We start from the raw sequence: 15,687 nt of genomic DNA on the forward strand, positions 1-15,687 counted from the left end.
GTTAAGACAATAATGACAATATATTCAATGTTTTGAAAATATTTAAGGAATGACTGTAATATTTTTTCTGTCTATGAAGAAATAACATCAAAAATGTGGTGCACACTGAATAACCCGCGTAGCGGGTTATTTTAAAGTGTGCACCACATTTTTTATGTTATTTCGAATAGACAGAAAAAATATTACAGTCATTTCTTATAATTTAATTCTAAATTCCATTTTAAACCGGAGTAAACCATGAAAAAACGTTGATGACGTCACGGTCACATGACAAAATTATGTCTATTAGCTGATAAACAAAACAACGTCAGCCAATCAGAAGACGCGTTACATCCAAAATTAAATTATATATTAATGGAGAAAAAAACCACTGATTTGAACGATGGTAAAACAATAACATTATATTTGTATATTATTTTCGACTTATGAGTTTGAATGTCCCTTTGGTATCTTTCGCCTCTTTTTTATAAGCTGTCGCGCGTTACTAATAGATATATATAGAAAGATAGATCTGGGAATAGTATAGTATGTCCCAGTATAATTAGAGCAAGGGTTTGTATTGATAAACGTATATTTTGTGATGTCAAATGGGAAGAATAACGTATTACTAACAAAATGCTTAATATTTGCGAAGTTGAATGGGTAACGAAATATTTAATATTTGCGAAGTTAAATGGGTAACGAAATATTTGATAATTGTAATGTTAAATGGGAAGAATAACGTATTACTAACGAAATTTTCAAAACTTGTGGTGTTAAATGGATAGAATAACGTTTTGTCTAACCAATATTTGATAATTGAAACCTGGTCATCTTGATCTTTGGTTAATGGTATTTTTTATTATAACACTGTAGTAATGAAGAAAATAAATATACATGATATTTACCAACTGTACGAATAATTTACCTGTCACAACCAATGTCGATTTACCTGTAAATTTATAAAATGTCTTCTTCGTGTGTATGCTTTTTGCTACGAACTTTAATTATGATAATAGAGTTTTTCTATGTACTCGAATGTTTACGGAAGTGTAATTTAGGTCAATATTTAGTTCATTTTTTTGAATTCACGTTGTCTATTGTAAGTATACGATTAATAAAATAGCAATTGCATACAGTAAAGATAGATTATCTGTCCTATGAAGAAATACATGTCCATTGTATATTGGCACGACATGTGTAATGTAAATGTAATGTAACAGATATATCGGGAATACTCAACAAAACAGCTGTCAGATTATTAAAAATAACCTTTTTTACGCTACAGGGACCAGGGGTTTCATTATTTTTTTAGACTGGAGGTACCTTTGAGATTATAGGGGGAACCAAACCTAAATGGCGAGGGGCCTGAGGGCCGCTTAAGGCCCCCAGTGGGTCCAGGGCTAGGCCTGGTAGGGGGACCAGGGGGGCAAAGCCCCCTGGAAGCTCATGGATTTTAGGGATTTCAGCCTTAATTTTTTACTTAAAAAAAATAGGGTAAAGTCTAGTCTGTAATATTTGCTTCAATTTTGGGTAAGTTAACATTGAATTGTTTTTTTTTCTAGACATGCTAGAGTAATCATCTGAAAATACATTGCTTATAATTATTTTGTAATCAGTTATAAAATATGTAACGTATGACCATGGAAGTATTATATTGTCAATATAATACTTCCATGGTATGACCTATAATGCAGGGGTTTCATGTGAAATGTTTTTTAAATGTTTTGTTTGTTTTTATACTTTTATTAAATGTTTTGCATTTGTTCAATTTTGTGAATGAAATTTCATAAGTTACATAGTATATTATTAAAAAAAATTGATAATAAAACTTGTTGTAACTTTTTTTTATTGCTTTGTTATAATCATAACTGTGTCAATTGTTTGTGTAAGTAATTTAACAGTGTCATGCAAACAATTAAACAACATGAACAATAAACATGCTCTCATGCAAAACAGCAAACAAACGTTTTTGATATATGCTAAGTGTTGTGATGGTTGTTCTTCTCAGAAAAAAAAACAACATGTATTCAACTTTCACTTAACTTTAATTTTATAAAAAGGGCTGATTGTGAAAAAGGGGGGCCCACCATTGTATATTATATTTTAAGCACTTAAATGTGAAACTAATTAGATAAATTGTAAAAACATTTAGTTAACAGCTTTCCTGGATGCATAGTTACAATTTAAGGGAATGAGGTCTTCAAATTGAGATTTTTCGAAGTGGTACGCTTTAGTCTAAACTGCACTTTCTTTATTAATATAATAGCTTCTGGCAATCGCATGCGTATTAGGCCACTGACCAGCACGTCAAAAATGTTTCCTAGAACGATCTTAATTTAGATATCCTCATTCTTATTAGGTGAAAATTACATACAACTCCAAATTAATCTTTAAAGGTAAAACCGAAATTATTTATAAGTTTAATTTAGATTAAAGAAACTTTTTTCACACATATTCCTTCTCATATGTATCTAGATTAAATCATGTAAACGTTTTGATTAGTCTTTAATATCTGATTGACTGGGGTATATACTGTAACATATGGTCGGTCATCCCTTGAACTTCACCCGTTCGGAAGTATAATCCATGCTGTAGAAAGTGCCAAGCTCTCTGCACACAAAAGTAATATCACAACAAAAAGGAAACCAGAATTCCTATTGCGCTGATTTTCGTCCTGAATATGTCTGAAATATTTGCTACTGGACGTAAAAAAACTAAAGCCTATCACTTACTATCTATATCCCTATTGTAAAACACCACGGCGCGCATACGAACAAACCTAGAACTTGCATTTGATGCATTTGATAAATTGTTTTGGTGTTTTGAGATTGTTTGTTATATATGTCACTTTGGGTAAAATATGGCGTGTAATAGTTTAACACATGTGGAGCACTATCTGCTTACCCTTCCGGAGCACCTAAGATCACCCCTGTTTTTGGTGGAGGTCGTGTTGCTTAGTCTTTATATTAATAATTCCCATTTATGCATCACATTTGCCGTTTTAGTAATAATCTAGACCGATCATATGCAGATATTTGAAATAAAAAATGCATTTAGATCCCCGATCACTTTGGACAAATAAATCAGAGCGTTTTACAGTTGTCATCATCAGCTCAGACTATTACGCTAAACCTTCCTCCACATAAAATTACTCGATATCATAACCATAAATGCCTATGGTAGTTTATGTTGATAAATGGTAATAATGCATTTGTATCTACAGGTGAATTACACTGCTGCAATGGCCTTTCCAAAGACGGGAAGCAATTTCATGGAAAATTACGTTGAGCAAAGATTAACCACAATTCACAACACTAGTGAACAATCGGTGAAAAACTACAGACAAAAAGTAATAACCTTCTTTGTTGGACTTTTTATCATCATCACTCTACCGTACATACATTTAGGTAAGTCTTTATATAAAGTGTTTAAGTCAACGTTTCGTCAAAGAGTGTTGAAATTGATTTAGTTCAACCTTGTCTAGATATATTTTAGTTTCCTATGTAGTTTGGTTACTATCTCGTTGACTAACGATAATACAATTGGTTGATTATCGGACTACTAGTATATATGAACATCTGGATACAATGCAGGTAGCTACATATATTGACAAAAGGAACACTCAGGGGCGGATCCAGGATTTCTGAAAGGGGGAGTAATCCCATCCCCTGGATCCGCCGCTGAGTCGCTGATATTTTAAGTCCGTATTTGTATCAGAATATCTTATGAATTGGGAGATGATCATATACTCCATATTCAGACCTGCTGGAATGTAGAGGAGCACAGTTGGTTCCCATAGGTAAGCATATTGTCTATTGAAAACAACGTCCTCCTAGCGTTACAAATATGTCAATAAAACAAATCCAGCATTTTAATAATCAGGACCAGTGAACCTTCTGTTTGGATCAGAGAGTGTGTTTTTTTTTACAAAGTATGATTTGTCCCTTCCGAAAACAAGAATAATGTATTTGCATTGGCCAGTCTTTTTTCTTTTTAAGAAATTCTGACCATTTCCTTCTATCTGTCTATAAGTTTAAAAGGAGGAATATAAGTGTAAATAGTAGAGACGTCAACTGTTTTATACTATTACATGAACGAGGAAAGAGTCTTAGAATGTAAATACTTTAGCAGATCTTTTGGAGTTATAGTATCAACACACCAGATTCACATGGCACCTCGCCCGGAGTAAGTACTTTCACAGAAAAGACCAGTTATGAAAGTGATAACATAGGCAGTAATGTACGAAAAGGTTTCGTGCAGCATTTGACAGACCCAACAACGTAATATTGTTTGTAAGGACACTTATGTGATTTGGGTATTATGTAGAGGAGAGAAAGGTCCAGCTCTTCATCTTTGGTTGAAATTCCAATGGAATATAAATCCGACCGATGAATGTATAGGATTTTCTCTTTAGTAAGTGCCAAGAGAGTATATTTTAGGTTTCCAAGAATATTGTGAACCCATGATTCATTTATCTATATAAAAACGAAATTGGTTGAGGCTTTGTCTACAGGTACAGTAAGGTCTACTTTTTATCTTCACTCACATCTATAGATTTAAAATGAGGGTTGAGAATATAACTTTAAGATTAAAGAGATGCTTTCAATTTTCCAATTACATATGTATAGACTTTTCATTTCTGTGTTGCAACATCCCAGCAGTACTAGCATATGCATATGGAATAAATATATCCCGATTGATACACTATTCCAGGGATTGCATTTCCTATCATGATTTCTTTGATAGAGGGTTGCCGCTTACAAGGAAGCAATTGATCCAAGGATTCTTAATGATACAGTTGAAATTATCTCTTTTAATATTTGCGAACGCCATCACGAATTGGTTGACCGATATGGGACATTTCACTGTTTCACACTCATTGATGATTCCAAGATGTAAGTGAATACATGAAGCATACCTAACTTTATATGTAGTACTCTTTATTTCAAGTTCAATGGGATATTATTAGTTACATAGTGTGCTAGTGACCTAGTACGATATATGTGGTGAGAGCGAAGCTCGAACCCCATATGAAATTTTCTAATCCCATATATATCGTATTAGGTCACTAGCACACTGTGTAACGCATTTATTTAACATGTGACATTTAGACTAGTGGCCTATCAAAGTGATCAAGTCTTCAATATCCAGAACCAACTTCCATTGGTCTATACAAAAACAAATGCCAACAATAACAAGTTGTTAGCTTTTAATTTGTTTTCTGCATTTATTTCAATCGTTCATCATCAATTTCTTCGTCTGCTGAAACCTTTCAGATTTTTCCTCAACACCGTGTTGTTTTTACAAAGGGACGTAACACCACTACTAACCGTAACCGTGTATTGAAATAGACCACGCCTACTAACCCCATATGAAATGTATAGAAGGTAAGATAAATAGATTACCATCCACCAAAATTTAAATTGTTCATGGATATATTCAACTTGACGCAGCCAAGTCGAAAATTTATTGGTTTACAGTATTCTTCTGGGTAAGGTTGCCCATACTTTAGTATCAATGAGAAAATCTCAAAATGATGATGAATGATGCAATTCTGACAGCTTTTGCAGTTTTTCAATAAATGCAAGAAGTTTTAAGACCATAAGCAAACATGTAAGGCAAAGTTCACGTGTATATTGTGATATTTGTACATCTGAAAAATGTTATTTAAAAGGTTTATAACACTTAAAGTTTCCAATTCAAGGGGGTAAAAAAAGAAGCCTTATCATACATTCTCCTTTTTTTAACCATTGTCAACATCTTGCACATTCAGCAAGCTGACCAGGATTTTGAAGAAAAGCATTACTACATTTATTTAAAGAGAGACTTTGCTTGCGAGAATGTAATTCACATTTTTAGCGAGTATCCGAGAAGGCAATTGATTACGTGAGAGATTTTTATGTATCTGATTATCAAAACCCTTGATGCTAGTTTGGCGTGTTTTTAATTTTACGTGTATTTGGTTTAAGTTCGCAGGTTAAATGTGAACTGTATTTTTATAAATAATTCAATCATAAGTCAGAAAAATCCCAATATCTTTTGTAGTAAAATATTCGCTTCTACCTGAATGGGAATCAATTGATTCATTGACATTTAGGGACTTCGATAAATCACAAATCAGGCCGTTGATTTTTTCTTTTGAATTATTCAAATTTAATCTTGCCGCGGCATTTTATAGCATACTAAACGGTAAAGGGTTTGCTCATTGTCGAAGGCCGTGCTTAAATAGTTGTGTACATCCTCTTCCTATGGTTTCTGGTGAATAGTCGTCGCATTGACAATCATACATCATCTCCTTTGGTTTCTGGTGAATAGTCGTCGCATTGGCAATCATACCTCATCTCCTTTGGTTTCTGGTGAACAGTCGTCGCATTGGCCATACCTCATCTCCTTTGGTTTCAGGTGAATAGTCGTCGCATTGACAATCATACCTCATCTATGGTTTCTGGTGAATATTCGTCGCATTGACAAACATACCTCATCGCCTTTGGTTTCTGGTGAATAGTCCTCGCATTGACAATCATACCTCATCTCCTTTGGTTTCTGGTGAATAGTCGTCGCATTGACAATCATACCTCATCTCCTTTGGTTTCTGGTGAATAGTCGTCGCATTGGCAATCATACCTCATCTCCTTTGGTTTCTGGTGAACAGTCGTCGCATTGGCCATACCTCATCTCCTTTGGTTTCTGGTGAATAGTCGTCGCATTGACAATCATACCTCATCTATGGTTTCTGGTGAATATTCGTCGCATTGACAAACATACCTCATCGCCTTTGGTTTCTGGTGAATAGTCCTCGCATTGACAATCATACCTCATCTCCTTTGGTTTCTGGTGAATAGTCGTCGCATTGACAATCATACCTCATCTCCTTTGGTTTCTGGTGAATAGTCGTCCCATAGGCAATCATACCTCATCTCCTTTGGTTTCTGGTGAACAGTCGTCGCATTGGCAATCATACCTCATCTCCTTTGGTTTCTGGTTAACAGTCGTTGCATTGGCAATCATACCTCATCTCCTTTGGTTTCTGGTGAATAGTCGTCGCATTGACAATCATACCTCATCTCCTTTGGTTTCTGGTGAATCGTCGTCGCATTGAAAATCATACCTCATCTCCTTTGGTTTCTGGTGAATATTCGTCGCATTGACAATCATACCTCATCTCCTTTGGTTTCTGGTGAATAGTCCTCGCATTGGCAATCATACCTCATCTCCTTTTATAATTCTTATATTCTGAACATTATATGTGTTATCTATGATCATTGTAGAATTTGAAGAATAGTTCTCTCTTAATTCCAGATTATATGTTTTCTATGACGAATTATTGTTCCGTGACGCATAACAATTCTTAAAACCTAATAATACTTTAGTGATCGTTTACAAGTAAAGAATTGTAGTGAAGTCACGACGCTTTATAACCAGCAGCGTCAGAGAGAAATTAATTCCGTATAAAACGTTGTTTCACTGAAATTAGATATTTAAAATGTCAAACAGTGTAAAATCAAGTTGTGTAGATTGTTTTTGAATTAAACCAATTGTCGCATTCCGAATTTCATAATCTATTAAGAATGTGACAATTCCAATTTTAGATGAAACATTTGTTTTATCTTTCATTGATTTGTTTTTATTTGCAGTTGCATTTTTAAAGAGACCAACGTGTCTCAAGTACGTTGTTTCAAGTTGAGGAACGATTGATTATTACATATAGAAACAATTGTTTCCCGAGTATCATGTTATCTAGTCTTTCTTTATTCTTTGATATTCGAAATTTTTCACTGGAGAAAAAGATTTACTTATGAGTTGTAATTGTCTTTAAACTATCCTTCAGTAACTGCGAGTCCTCTTAGGTTGGTACTTTGTGTCTTTCATCTTTATGTTAGTTGTTTTTTTGTGCTTCATGCCAAATAATTAGTCAAGACATTATCAACTGATTTTTTTCTGTTTGATTTTCTGTTTTTTTCTGTGACACCACTATTCCAGGTAAGTTTAGGGTTGATACAAACACTCCACCATATTTTAAAACATCTTATCATGAAATATAAGAATTAAAGAAAATCATGTGGTTAATATTCAACATAAAAAGACAAAAAAATATTCTAAAAAATGTTTATCGAACCTTAGCGGTTTCCTAGTGTGAGTTTATTTTGTCACATGGAAAACTCGGTCACTGACATAACGAATAGCACTATCCGACCCTTTCATGTCCTAAATCCATGCTCTACAGCTGTTTGGGTAATTCGGCGTCAATGCCCATGTTCCGGAAATGTAATAACTCTAAAAAAAAAAAGCTTGTATGCGCCCTGTAAATAAAAAAAATATATAAACGTAAAGCGATAAAGCATACACCAATAACATACTCTGACTTTTCAAAAAAATCCATTTTTTTGATGATTGATTATTTTTGAACATGATACGAGTATAAATTTGGTGTTGTAAAAATAATGAGGTTTACACTCTTTACTACAAAATACGCAGAACTGACGAACATATCTTGTTAAGCCTCTATATCTGACAACAATTTATTTTCTTGTGTCAAGATTAAATGACAGATTCTAAATGCTTTAAACATGTCTTGCAGACTAACTACATAATAGCAGTAATAATGAAATTCAAAAGAAGATGTGTGCAATAAATTGACAGTTTGATACACTTGATATCATTTTTTAATTTGGACTTTTGACAGTTTATGCAAAGAAAAGAAGTATGAATTCTAACTGTCTTATTTCTATCATTACATGTTCTAACCTGTGAATAACGTAACTGTAAGACTTTTCGTTCAGGAATGTTCGGGAAATATTTAACTTATTTCATTACCTTTGATTATTTCAAAAAGTCTTATTGCCCGCTAAATTTGGATGTCTTGTAAAAGTGTTACTTTGTATATTGATGCTGAAATGAAGCTTTTTTTTCTGTATCTTGTTTTTTTTTTAAGCTCACCTGACCCAAAAGGTCAAGTTGGCTATTCTAATCACTTGACATCCGTCGTTCTCTATCTTTTATAAAAATATTCTCTTACTCTAAGGAACTAATTGGTACCAAATTTGGACACACTCATCATTGGGGTATTTAGATACAGTCTGCCAACCAACATGTCAGACATGGCTAAAAATTGAACATAGGGGTGAAATGCAAGTTTTATCTATAATCTTGAAAACCGTTATAGATGGAAAAAATCTGATATGGGCCAAAATGTTCAAAATATTGAGATCTACCTGCTGTCCATTAACATTAATACCGTCAAACGACTTCCTATATGAGTTATTGCCATGAAATGATGAGTTTTATCTTTTTTTTTCTGTCTTCTTTTTTCATATTTTCTGAGTATTTTTACGCTTGGACAAAAAACTATGGAAGATAAAGAGAAACTGTACACAGTAAAAATATCAGCAAGACACGATCAACAAATAGGTAAACAAAGCCAAAATTCTCAGTACATTTCTTTTAGGAGTAACTGCCATTGAATGATGATTTTTACCCATTTTTGTGTTTTGGGCAAAAACTGTAGTAGGTAGAGAAAAACTAAACAGAAAAAAATATAAGCAAGACTCAATCAACAAATACAGATTTCAGTTCTGAATTATATTTTAGTCTACAATCTAGGAGAGTGGTCAATGTTGGAGATGTACATAGATCCATATGAGCGACACAGGCTCCTTACAGCCTCTAGTTTTTTTTGTTCTCTTAAAGACAGTTTCGCATATTTCTGATAGCCTAAGCATAAGCAATATCATCCAAACATACATGTATCATTTTGATTTTTTTTATTTGTAACTAATTTGTATAATTTATGCATACTTTTAAAAATTAATATTAATATAATATGTAGGGTTTAATATCAATATAATACATAGGGTTGTGTGGCTAATATAATACATAGGGTTGTGTGGCTAATATAATATATAGGGTTGTGTGGCTAATATAATATATAGGGTTTTGTGGCTAATATAATATATAGGGTTTTGTGGCTAATATAATATATAGGGTTTTATGGCTAATGTAATATATAGGGTTTTGTGGCTCATATAATATATAGGATTTTGTGGCTAATATAATATATTAGGATTTTGTGGCTAATATAATATATAGGATTTTGTGGCTGATATAATATATAGAGTTTTGTGGCTAATATAATATATAGGTTTTTGTGGCTAATAAAATATATAGAGTTTTGTGGCTAATATAATATATAGGATTTTGTGGCTAATATGATATATAAGATTTTGAAACCGACATTTTCTTTTATTCATACAAAATACCATGCCCATACTTGTTCTTATTTAAAACGATTTGTGTACAAATGTGTATATTGTTTCAAAGGTAAATTGATTTCGTTGCTTGCCACTAAACGTCAAGCAAGCAACAATCAATCAATCAATGTATTTTGTTTCCAAACATTTACATACTTATTTGTCTCTTTACATTTGACAACAAACACATAAACATTGAACTAGATATTGTATTAAGGCTGTAAGCCTTTAAGGGCATCGATATACAATTTTATTTCGTCAGCATATTTAACTGCATCAATACAATTAGGTCACTGTATCAACATTTGGTATGTCGTTATCAAAACTTGATTTTGATGAGTCGAAGAAAAAGAGAAATTTGAGTCTGACATTACCAGTTTCGTGGCCGTGTACAAATAAAATTTTCAACCGGAACAGAATGCTGTTATTTCTATATCGATTGAAGAGATTATAACTAAACCAATAATAATCTTTTGGAAATATCTTTGAGTTAAATATTTTTATAATTCATTATGTTTTGATGTTGTGTCGTTTAAAACAAGCTAGAAGATGCTATTGTAGGTGTACATTATGAATATTGACATAAAACAGATGATGTAAAATATTAATAAAAAACTCAATAAACCTGTACTCTTCTGTAACTTTTTAAATAATAGACCACGGAAAATATTCTTAACATTACAGACAAGTATTTATATTCTGTCACTCAGTGAATGTCCAAAGCGTTACAGTGATATGTTTTACATTCTGAGACAATGTATTGGTATTCATAGTTACATTGGCATGCTTCATGTACCATTTTATCTGTGGACATACCAACATGACAGAAAGAGTGATACAGCTGATGCGTTTATTTTATTTTGTTATGAAAGGGGTATAAAAGTTTGTTATTTCTTTTAATATATATATTCAACCATTTCATGAATTGTGTCAAAGACTGTTCTTATGCAACACAATAGACCACAGTAATTCATGAGACCAAAGCTTTATATTTCGGAGGATACTAGATAGCGTCTGGTATTCACAAGTCTTATTGATGTAAATGGTATTTTTACATTTTTCTGCGTATTTTTACGTGCGTCGCCAAAGGCGAAAGCAGGTCTAGTAATCGGTTGACTCCGTCCGTCCGCATGTCCGTTCATATTTCCGCCCGTCTGTCTGAAAGAAAACTTTCGTCAAAGTTTTTTTTGGTTTTATGAAAATGATCGATTTAATATCTAGTCTGCAGCTTGATAATGTTGGGTTGAAGCGAGTAAGCAATTTTTTACATATGCCATGTGGCCACTTCCTGTATGCCGATAGTTTGAACACACTCATTGTACAAGGAAAGTTTTCGTCTAAGTTTTCTCGGCTTCTATGAAAGGGAATGAATTAATATTTGGTTTGCAGCTTGATAATGTTTAGTTGTAGCGGGTAAGCGCTTTTTACATCTGTCGTGTAGCCACTTCCTGTTCGCCGATAGTTTGAAATTTTACAAATCTCATTGTACAAGGAAAGGTTTCATCAAAGTTTTCTTGGCTTTTATCCGAGGGAATGGTTTAATATTGGTTAGCAGCTTGATTATGTTGAGTTGTAGCAAGTTAGTAATTTTTGCATCTGCCTTGTAGTTTGAAATTTTACAAATCTCATTGTACAAGGAAAGGTTTCATTGTACAAGGTAATATTTTAATATTTGGTCTGGGAATGATCAGTTATGCTCCGTTATACATCTTACATCAATCAATTTCATGCTGCGGATTTAGACCCGGTAGTGGTCTTGTTTTACATCTAATGAATAGTCATTTTTGACAAACACGAGACAATTCGTAAATGAAAGTGTTTTTATTTTTTTATTGCAGGTGTATTACATCGAATTATATTTCCAGGAAAGCCAAAGATAGATAGAAGATCATGTAAATGTTCTTGTTTTGATACAGTTTTTAGAGGTAATAAATTTATGTAAATTCAGAAATTATTGCGTTCATTTATTATTGCGATTTTTATGGAAAGGACAAAAATGCGAAATTAATTATTGCGATTGCAGGAAGATCTACATACAGTTATTTATATCAGATATCAGAATGCGAGTTCTTATTATTGCGATACTCCCTCAATCGCATTAATCGCATTAATAAAAACCTCGCAATAATTTCTGAATTTACAGTATTATGTCATGTTTCTACATACTCAGTACTTTAAAATTAGCCTTAATTGTATTATTGTATATGATTATGGGAATGTAGGTGTTCATTACAATATCGCGAATATAAAAAGTAAATAAACAACCGAAATGTATGTCATTAACTCAAATTCATGAAGGCCTTATAAAAAATACTTGTAAGTTCAGTGCCCAAGTTGAGGCTGAAATCATACTCAACACGAACAGCGAAGTCACAAAACACATAATAGATAACCACTAATCGTTTCGATTACTATCTTTGGATATGAATGACTACTAAAAGACAATAATGCATAACATGAAATAATAATTGGTTCATTCACACATTAAACCGAAATTGTGTATGCAATTATTTGATTTAACGACTAAAGTTTCCTAAACCTTGATTGGTTCATTTCTGGATGGCACGTCATCAGATATGTTCCTGGCTAAACATTTCAAAGGCCAATTCCCAGTATAATTTCACTTATCCGACTTATCGAGACTTTACTTTTCGTTTTTCATCATGAGTATCTTATAAAAACCAATATATCAAATATAACTTGACGTCAGCAAATGATTCATGTCATAAATAACCTGTAATTTTGTCCAAATCCTGATGCTTGAAAAATAAGTTGTGAATTAATGACCTAATACATGGACCATTTACTAAATATACATAATCGACAAAAACTTTACTTATAAATGTTCATGATTTTCATTTTTTTTTAATACAATTTTTCATGTCGGGGCCTTTTATAACCGACTATACTGTGTGGGTTTTTCTCATTCTTGAAGGCCGTACGGTTGCCTATAATTGCTTACATCCTCTTTATAGTTGTTCTATTGGCAATTATACCTCATCTCCTTATTTTTATAATATTACAGAACTCATTTTTTTGTTTTTAGGTTCTTACGAAAGTCCAGGCAGCTCTGGTTATAAACACGTATATTTTAATGTTACATGGCAAACTTATCGAATATGGATATTCACTGTGTTATTTATTCTCATGGCGTATGAGAGTTTAAAATACTTAGTTGGAATCATATCTAACAAGTCTCTGCGAAAATCTATGTTTGTATTGTTTCTTGTGAATTTATATCCCCATTATTACTCCTGGTGGTCATATTTCAGCTATTACAATGAAGACTTTTATGATTACTACACTCATCATATGTTGTTTACAATTACGGAAATTATAGCAACGTGTTTGGTTTTAAACTTAAGTGATAACCAAAATCCGATTGTTTCCTGGAAGATTTTGGCTATTGTTAGTATAAATACGATGCATATTTGCATAGCTGGAATGGATCAATTCATTGCACATGTAATAAGAGGAAAAGGGACAGATTTTCAAAATGTCCGAAACATCGCTTTAATGGTTCCGGATTTGCTCCATGTAGTGATACCATTGTTGGAGCTGTTTATCCACGCTAAACAAAATAATAAACTCTTAAGAGAGCTCTGTTTTAAAGAAGAGGTCATGTTGTGTGTTGTATTTATCTGTTTAGGAACTTTGTTTGGGAAAATGCTTTAGATATGGCTCACAACAAATCTGCATAAAGGATTAAGCATTTTTGAATGTTGAGGTAAACATTCCTACCACTGAATACATTTAGTAACTAATTGCATATTTGATTTGTTCTTTTGTTTTGTTTGTGTTTTATTGCGATTTTTTTCTGTTAATACAACATCAATATGACAACTTATTCGTCGAGTGCAAAATCCTGAATAAATAACGGAAATAAATGTATTTAGATCGCGATTTGCATAAACCTCTAACTGAGTTCAATACAGACGCTAATCTGGTGTAATAATGAAAATACGGACAACAATACAATTCAACAGAATGAATCTGGTGCTGCTTAATTTTTTTCGTCTGTTTGAATTAAAATCTTTTCAATTTGACTCGTCAATCAATGATATCAAAATCCATTGTTTGTGTTATACATGGCTTTGTGTTATCCTGCAATACACGTGTTATTTTTTAGATAAATGCTACAATGAATTTAAAAATGGGTTTTCGATTTATCAAACAGTAGCTATAGGCATTCTGTATAGGAATATACAATGGAAAACCATTATTTCGTTAAAAAAATACCATGAACCCAGAGGACGATCTTTATCGGTTTTGTACTTACACGAGTAACAATACGGGTGCCACACATGAAGCAGGATCTGCTGCTTATCCTTCCAGAGCACCTGAGATTACCTAGTTTTTGCTTTAAAGGGGTTTGTGTTGCTCCTGCTTTAGTTTTAAGTGTTGTTCTTGTGCGTTTTAATTTTTCAATGTCTATGTTGTTTATACCGGTAACAGCCTTGTCTATCCTTTGTCATGAAAAACGTTTCAATTTCAAAATTTCACAGTCGGTCAAGTTTCAGGATTAGAAAAATAACCGATAGTACAATGTATACGAATTTGGCGATTTCTTAGGGTTAAGAATCGACTATCAATCCACTATTGTTTTGTGCCTTATCACTTGACATAACTTGTCAACGTATTCGATTGGAGTAACATGACGGGTGTCACATGTGGAGCAGGATCTGCTTACCCTTATGGAGACCCTCGGATCACCCCAGGTTTTTGATATGGTTCGTGTCGCTCAGTTTTTAGTTTTTTTTATGTTGTGTTTTCTGTACAGTTGTTTGGATTTTGGTCGTTCTTTTGTTATAAAATAAGACTGTAGTGTTTTAATAGACCTCCGAAAGGACTGCTTACACAATCAAAATGCTTTAATTCTTAAATGGTGTTCGTCGTTAAAATTAATAGATATTTAGTGCCTTGTATGTTTAGAGATTTAGCGTTCTTTCTGTTTGGAAAGAATGTTTTGATTCGACAGTAAACTAAAGATGTGTGAATTTATCAAAAGAATGATTGCGTTGGCCCATCAACATATTGGAGGCCACAAATGAAACATTCTAGCATGCTAATAACATTCGAACTTTTGAAAGACATATTGCAAAATTTTTAGAAGTTCTTTTTGAGTGGAAATGGTTGAGCACTCACGAAAATGTTAAACCCATCCACATACTTTATGAGCCTGTACCAAGTCAGAATCCTATAATTCATTGGTTTATCATTGGTAGGTCTCTGCTATATTAGTTTTTTTGTTTTATTGTTTAGAGCACACATCAGGCCGTTGGTTTTCTCTTTTTGATTTTGTCCCTTTTAAGATCAGTACTTTCGTTTTAATGGAGGTCATAGACATATCTACCCACCTTTCTATTAAAAAAAACAAAGGTTTAGACGGACTCGAAATTAGACCAGAATTACCATTGAGGTAAAAATGAACCAGTCTTTTTCCTAAAATGACAGGACA

The 15,687-nt window shown here is 33.0% G+C and overlaps 1 protein-coding gene across 1 annotated transcript; it reads left to right on the plus strand.

Moving 5' to 3' along the window:
* The first annotated feature begins 1,030 nt into the window (after positions 1–1,030).
* LOC127737749 (uncharacterized) lies at positions 1,031–14,375 on the plus strand. The gene is made up of 4 exons (XM_052248645.1): positions 1,031–1,081; positions 3,206–3,389; positions 12,068–12,154; positions 13,276–14,375. Exons 2-4 carry the CDS (start codon positions 3,224–3,226, stop codon positions 13,902–13,904), a joined length of 882 nt encoding a protein of 293 aa, XP_052104605.1. The 5' UTR covers positions 1,031–1,081; positions 3,206–3,223; the 3' UTR covers positions 13,905–14,375.
* The last annotated feature ends 1,312 nt before the right edge of the window (positions 14,376–15,687 follow it).

This window comes from Mytilus californianus, unplaced genomic scaffold (genome assembly GCF_021869535.1).
Source record: "Mytilus californianus isolate M0D057914Y unplaced genomic scaffold, xbMytCali1.0.p SCAF_4, whole genome shotgun sequence".
NCBI lineage: Eukaryota > Metazoa > Mollusca > Bivalvia > Mytilida > Mytilidae > Mytilus > Mytilus californianus.

Coding starts and splice junctions, on each gene's coding strand:
- LOC127737749 (XM_052248645.1), top strand. CDS start 3,224: ATGGCCTTTCCAAAGACGGGAAGCAATTTCATGGAAAATTACGTTGAG. Junction 3,390..12,067: donor TCTACCGTACATACATTTAG/GTAAGTCTTTAT, acceptor TTTTTATTGCAG/GTGTATTACATCGAATTATA. Junction 12,155..13,275: donor TTTTGATACAGTTTTTAGAG/GTAATAAATTTA, acceptor TTTTGTTTTTAG/GTTCTTACGAAAGTCCAGGC.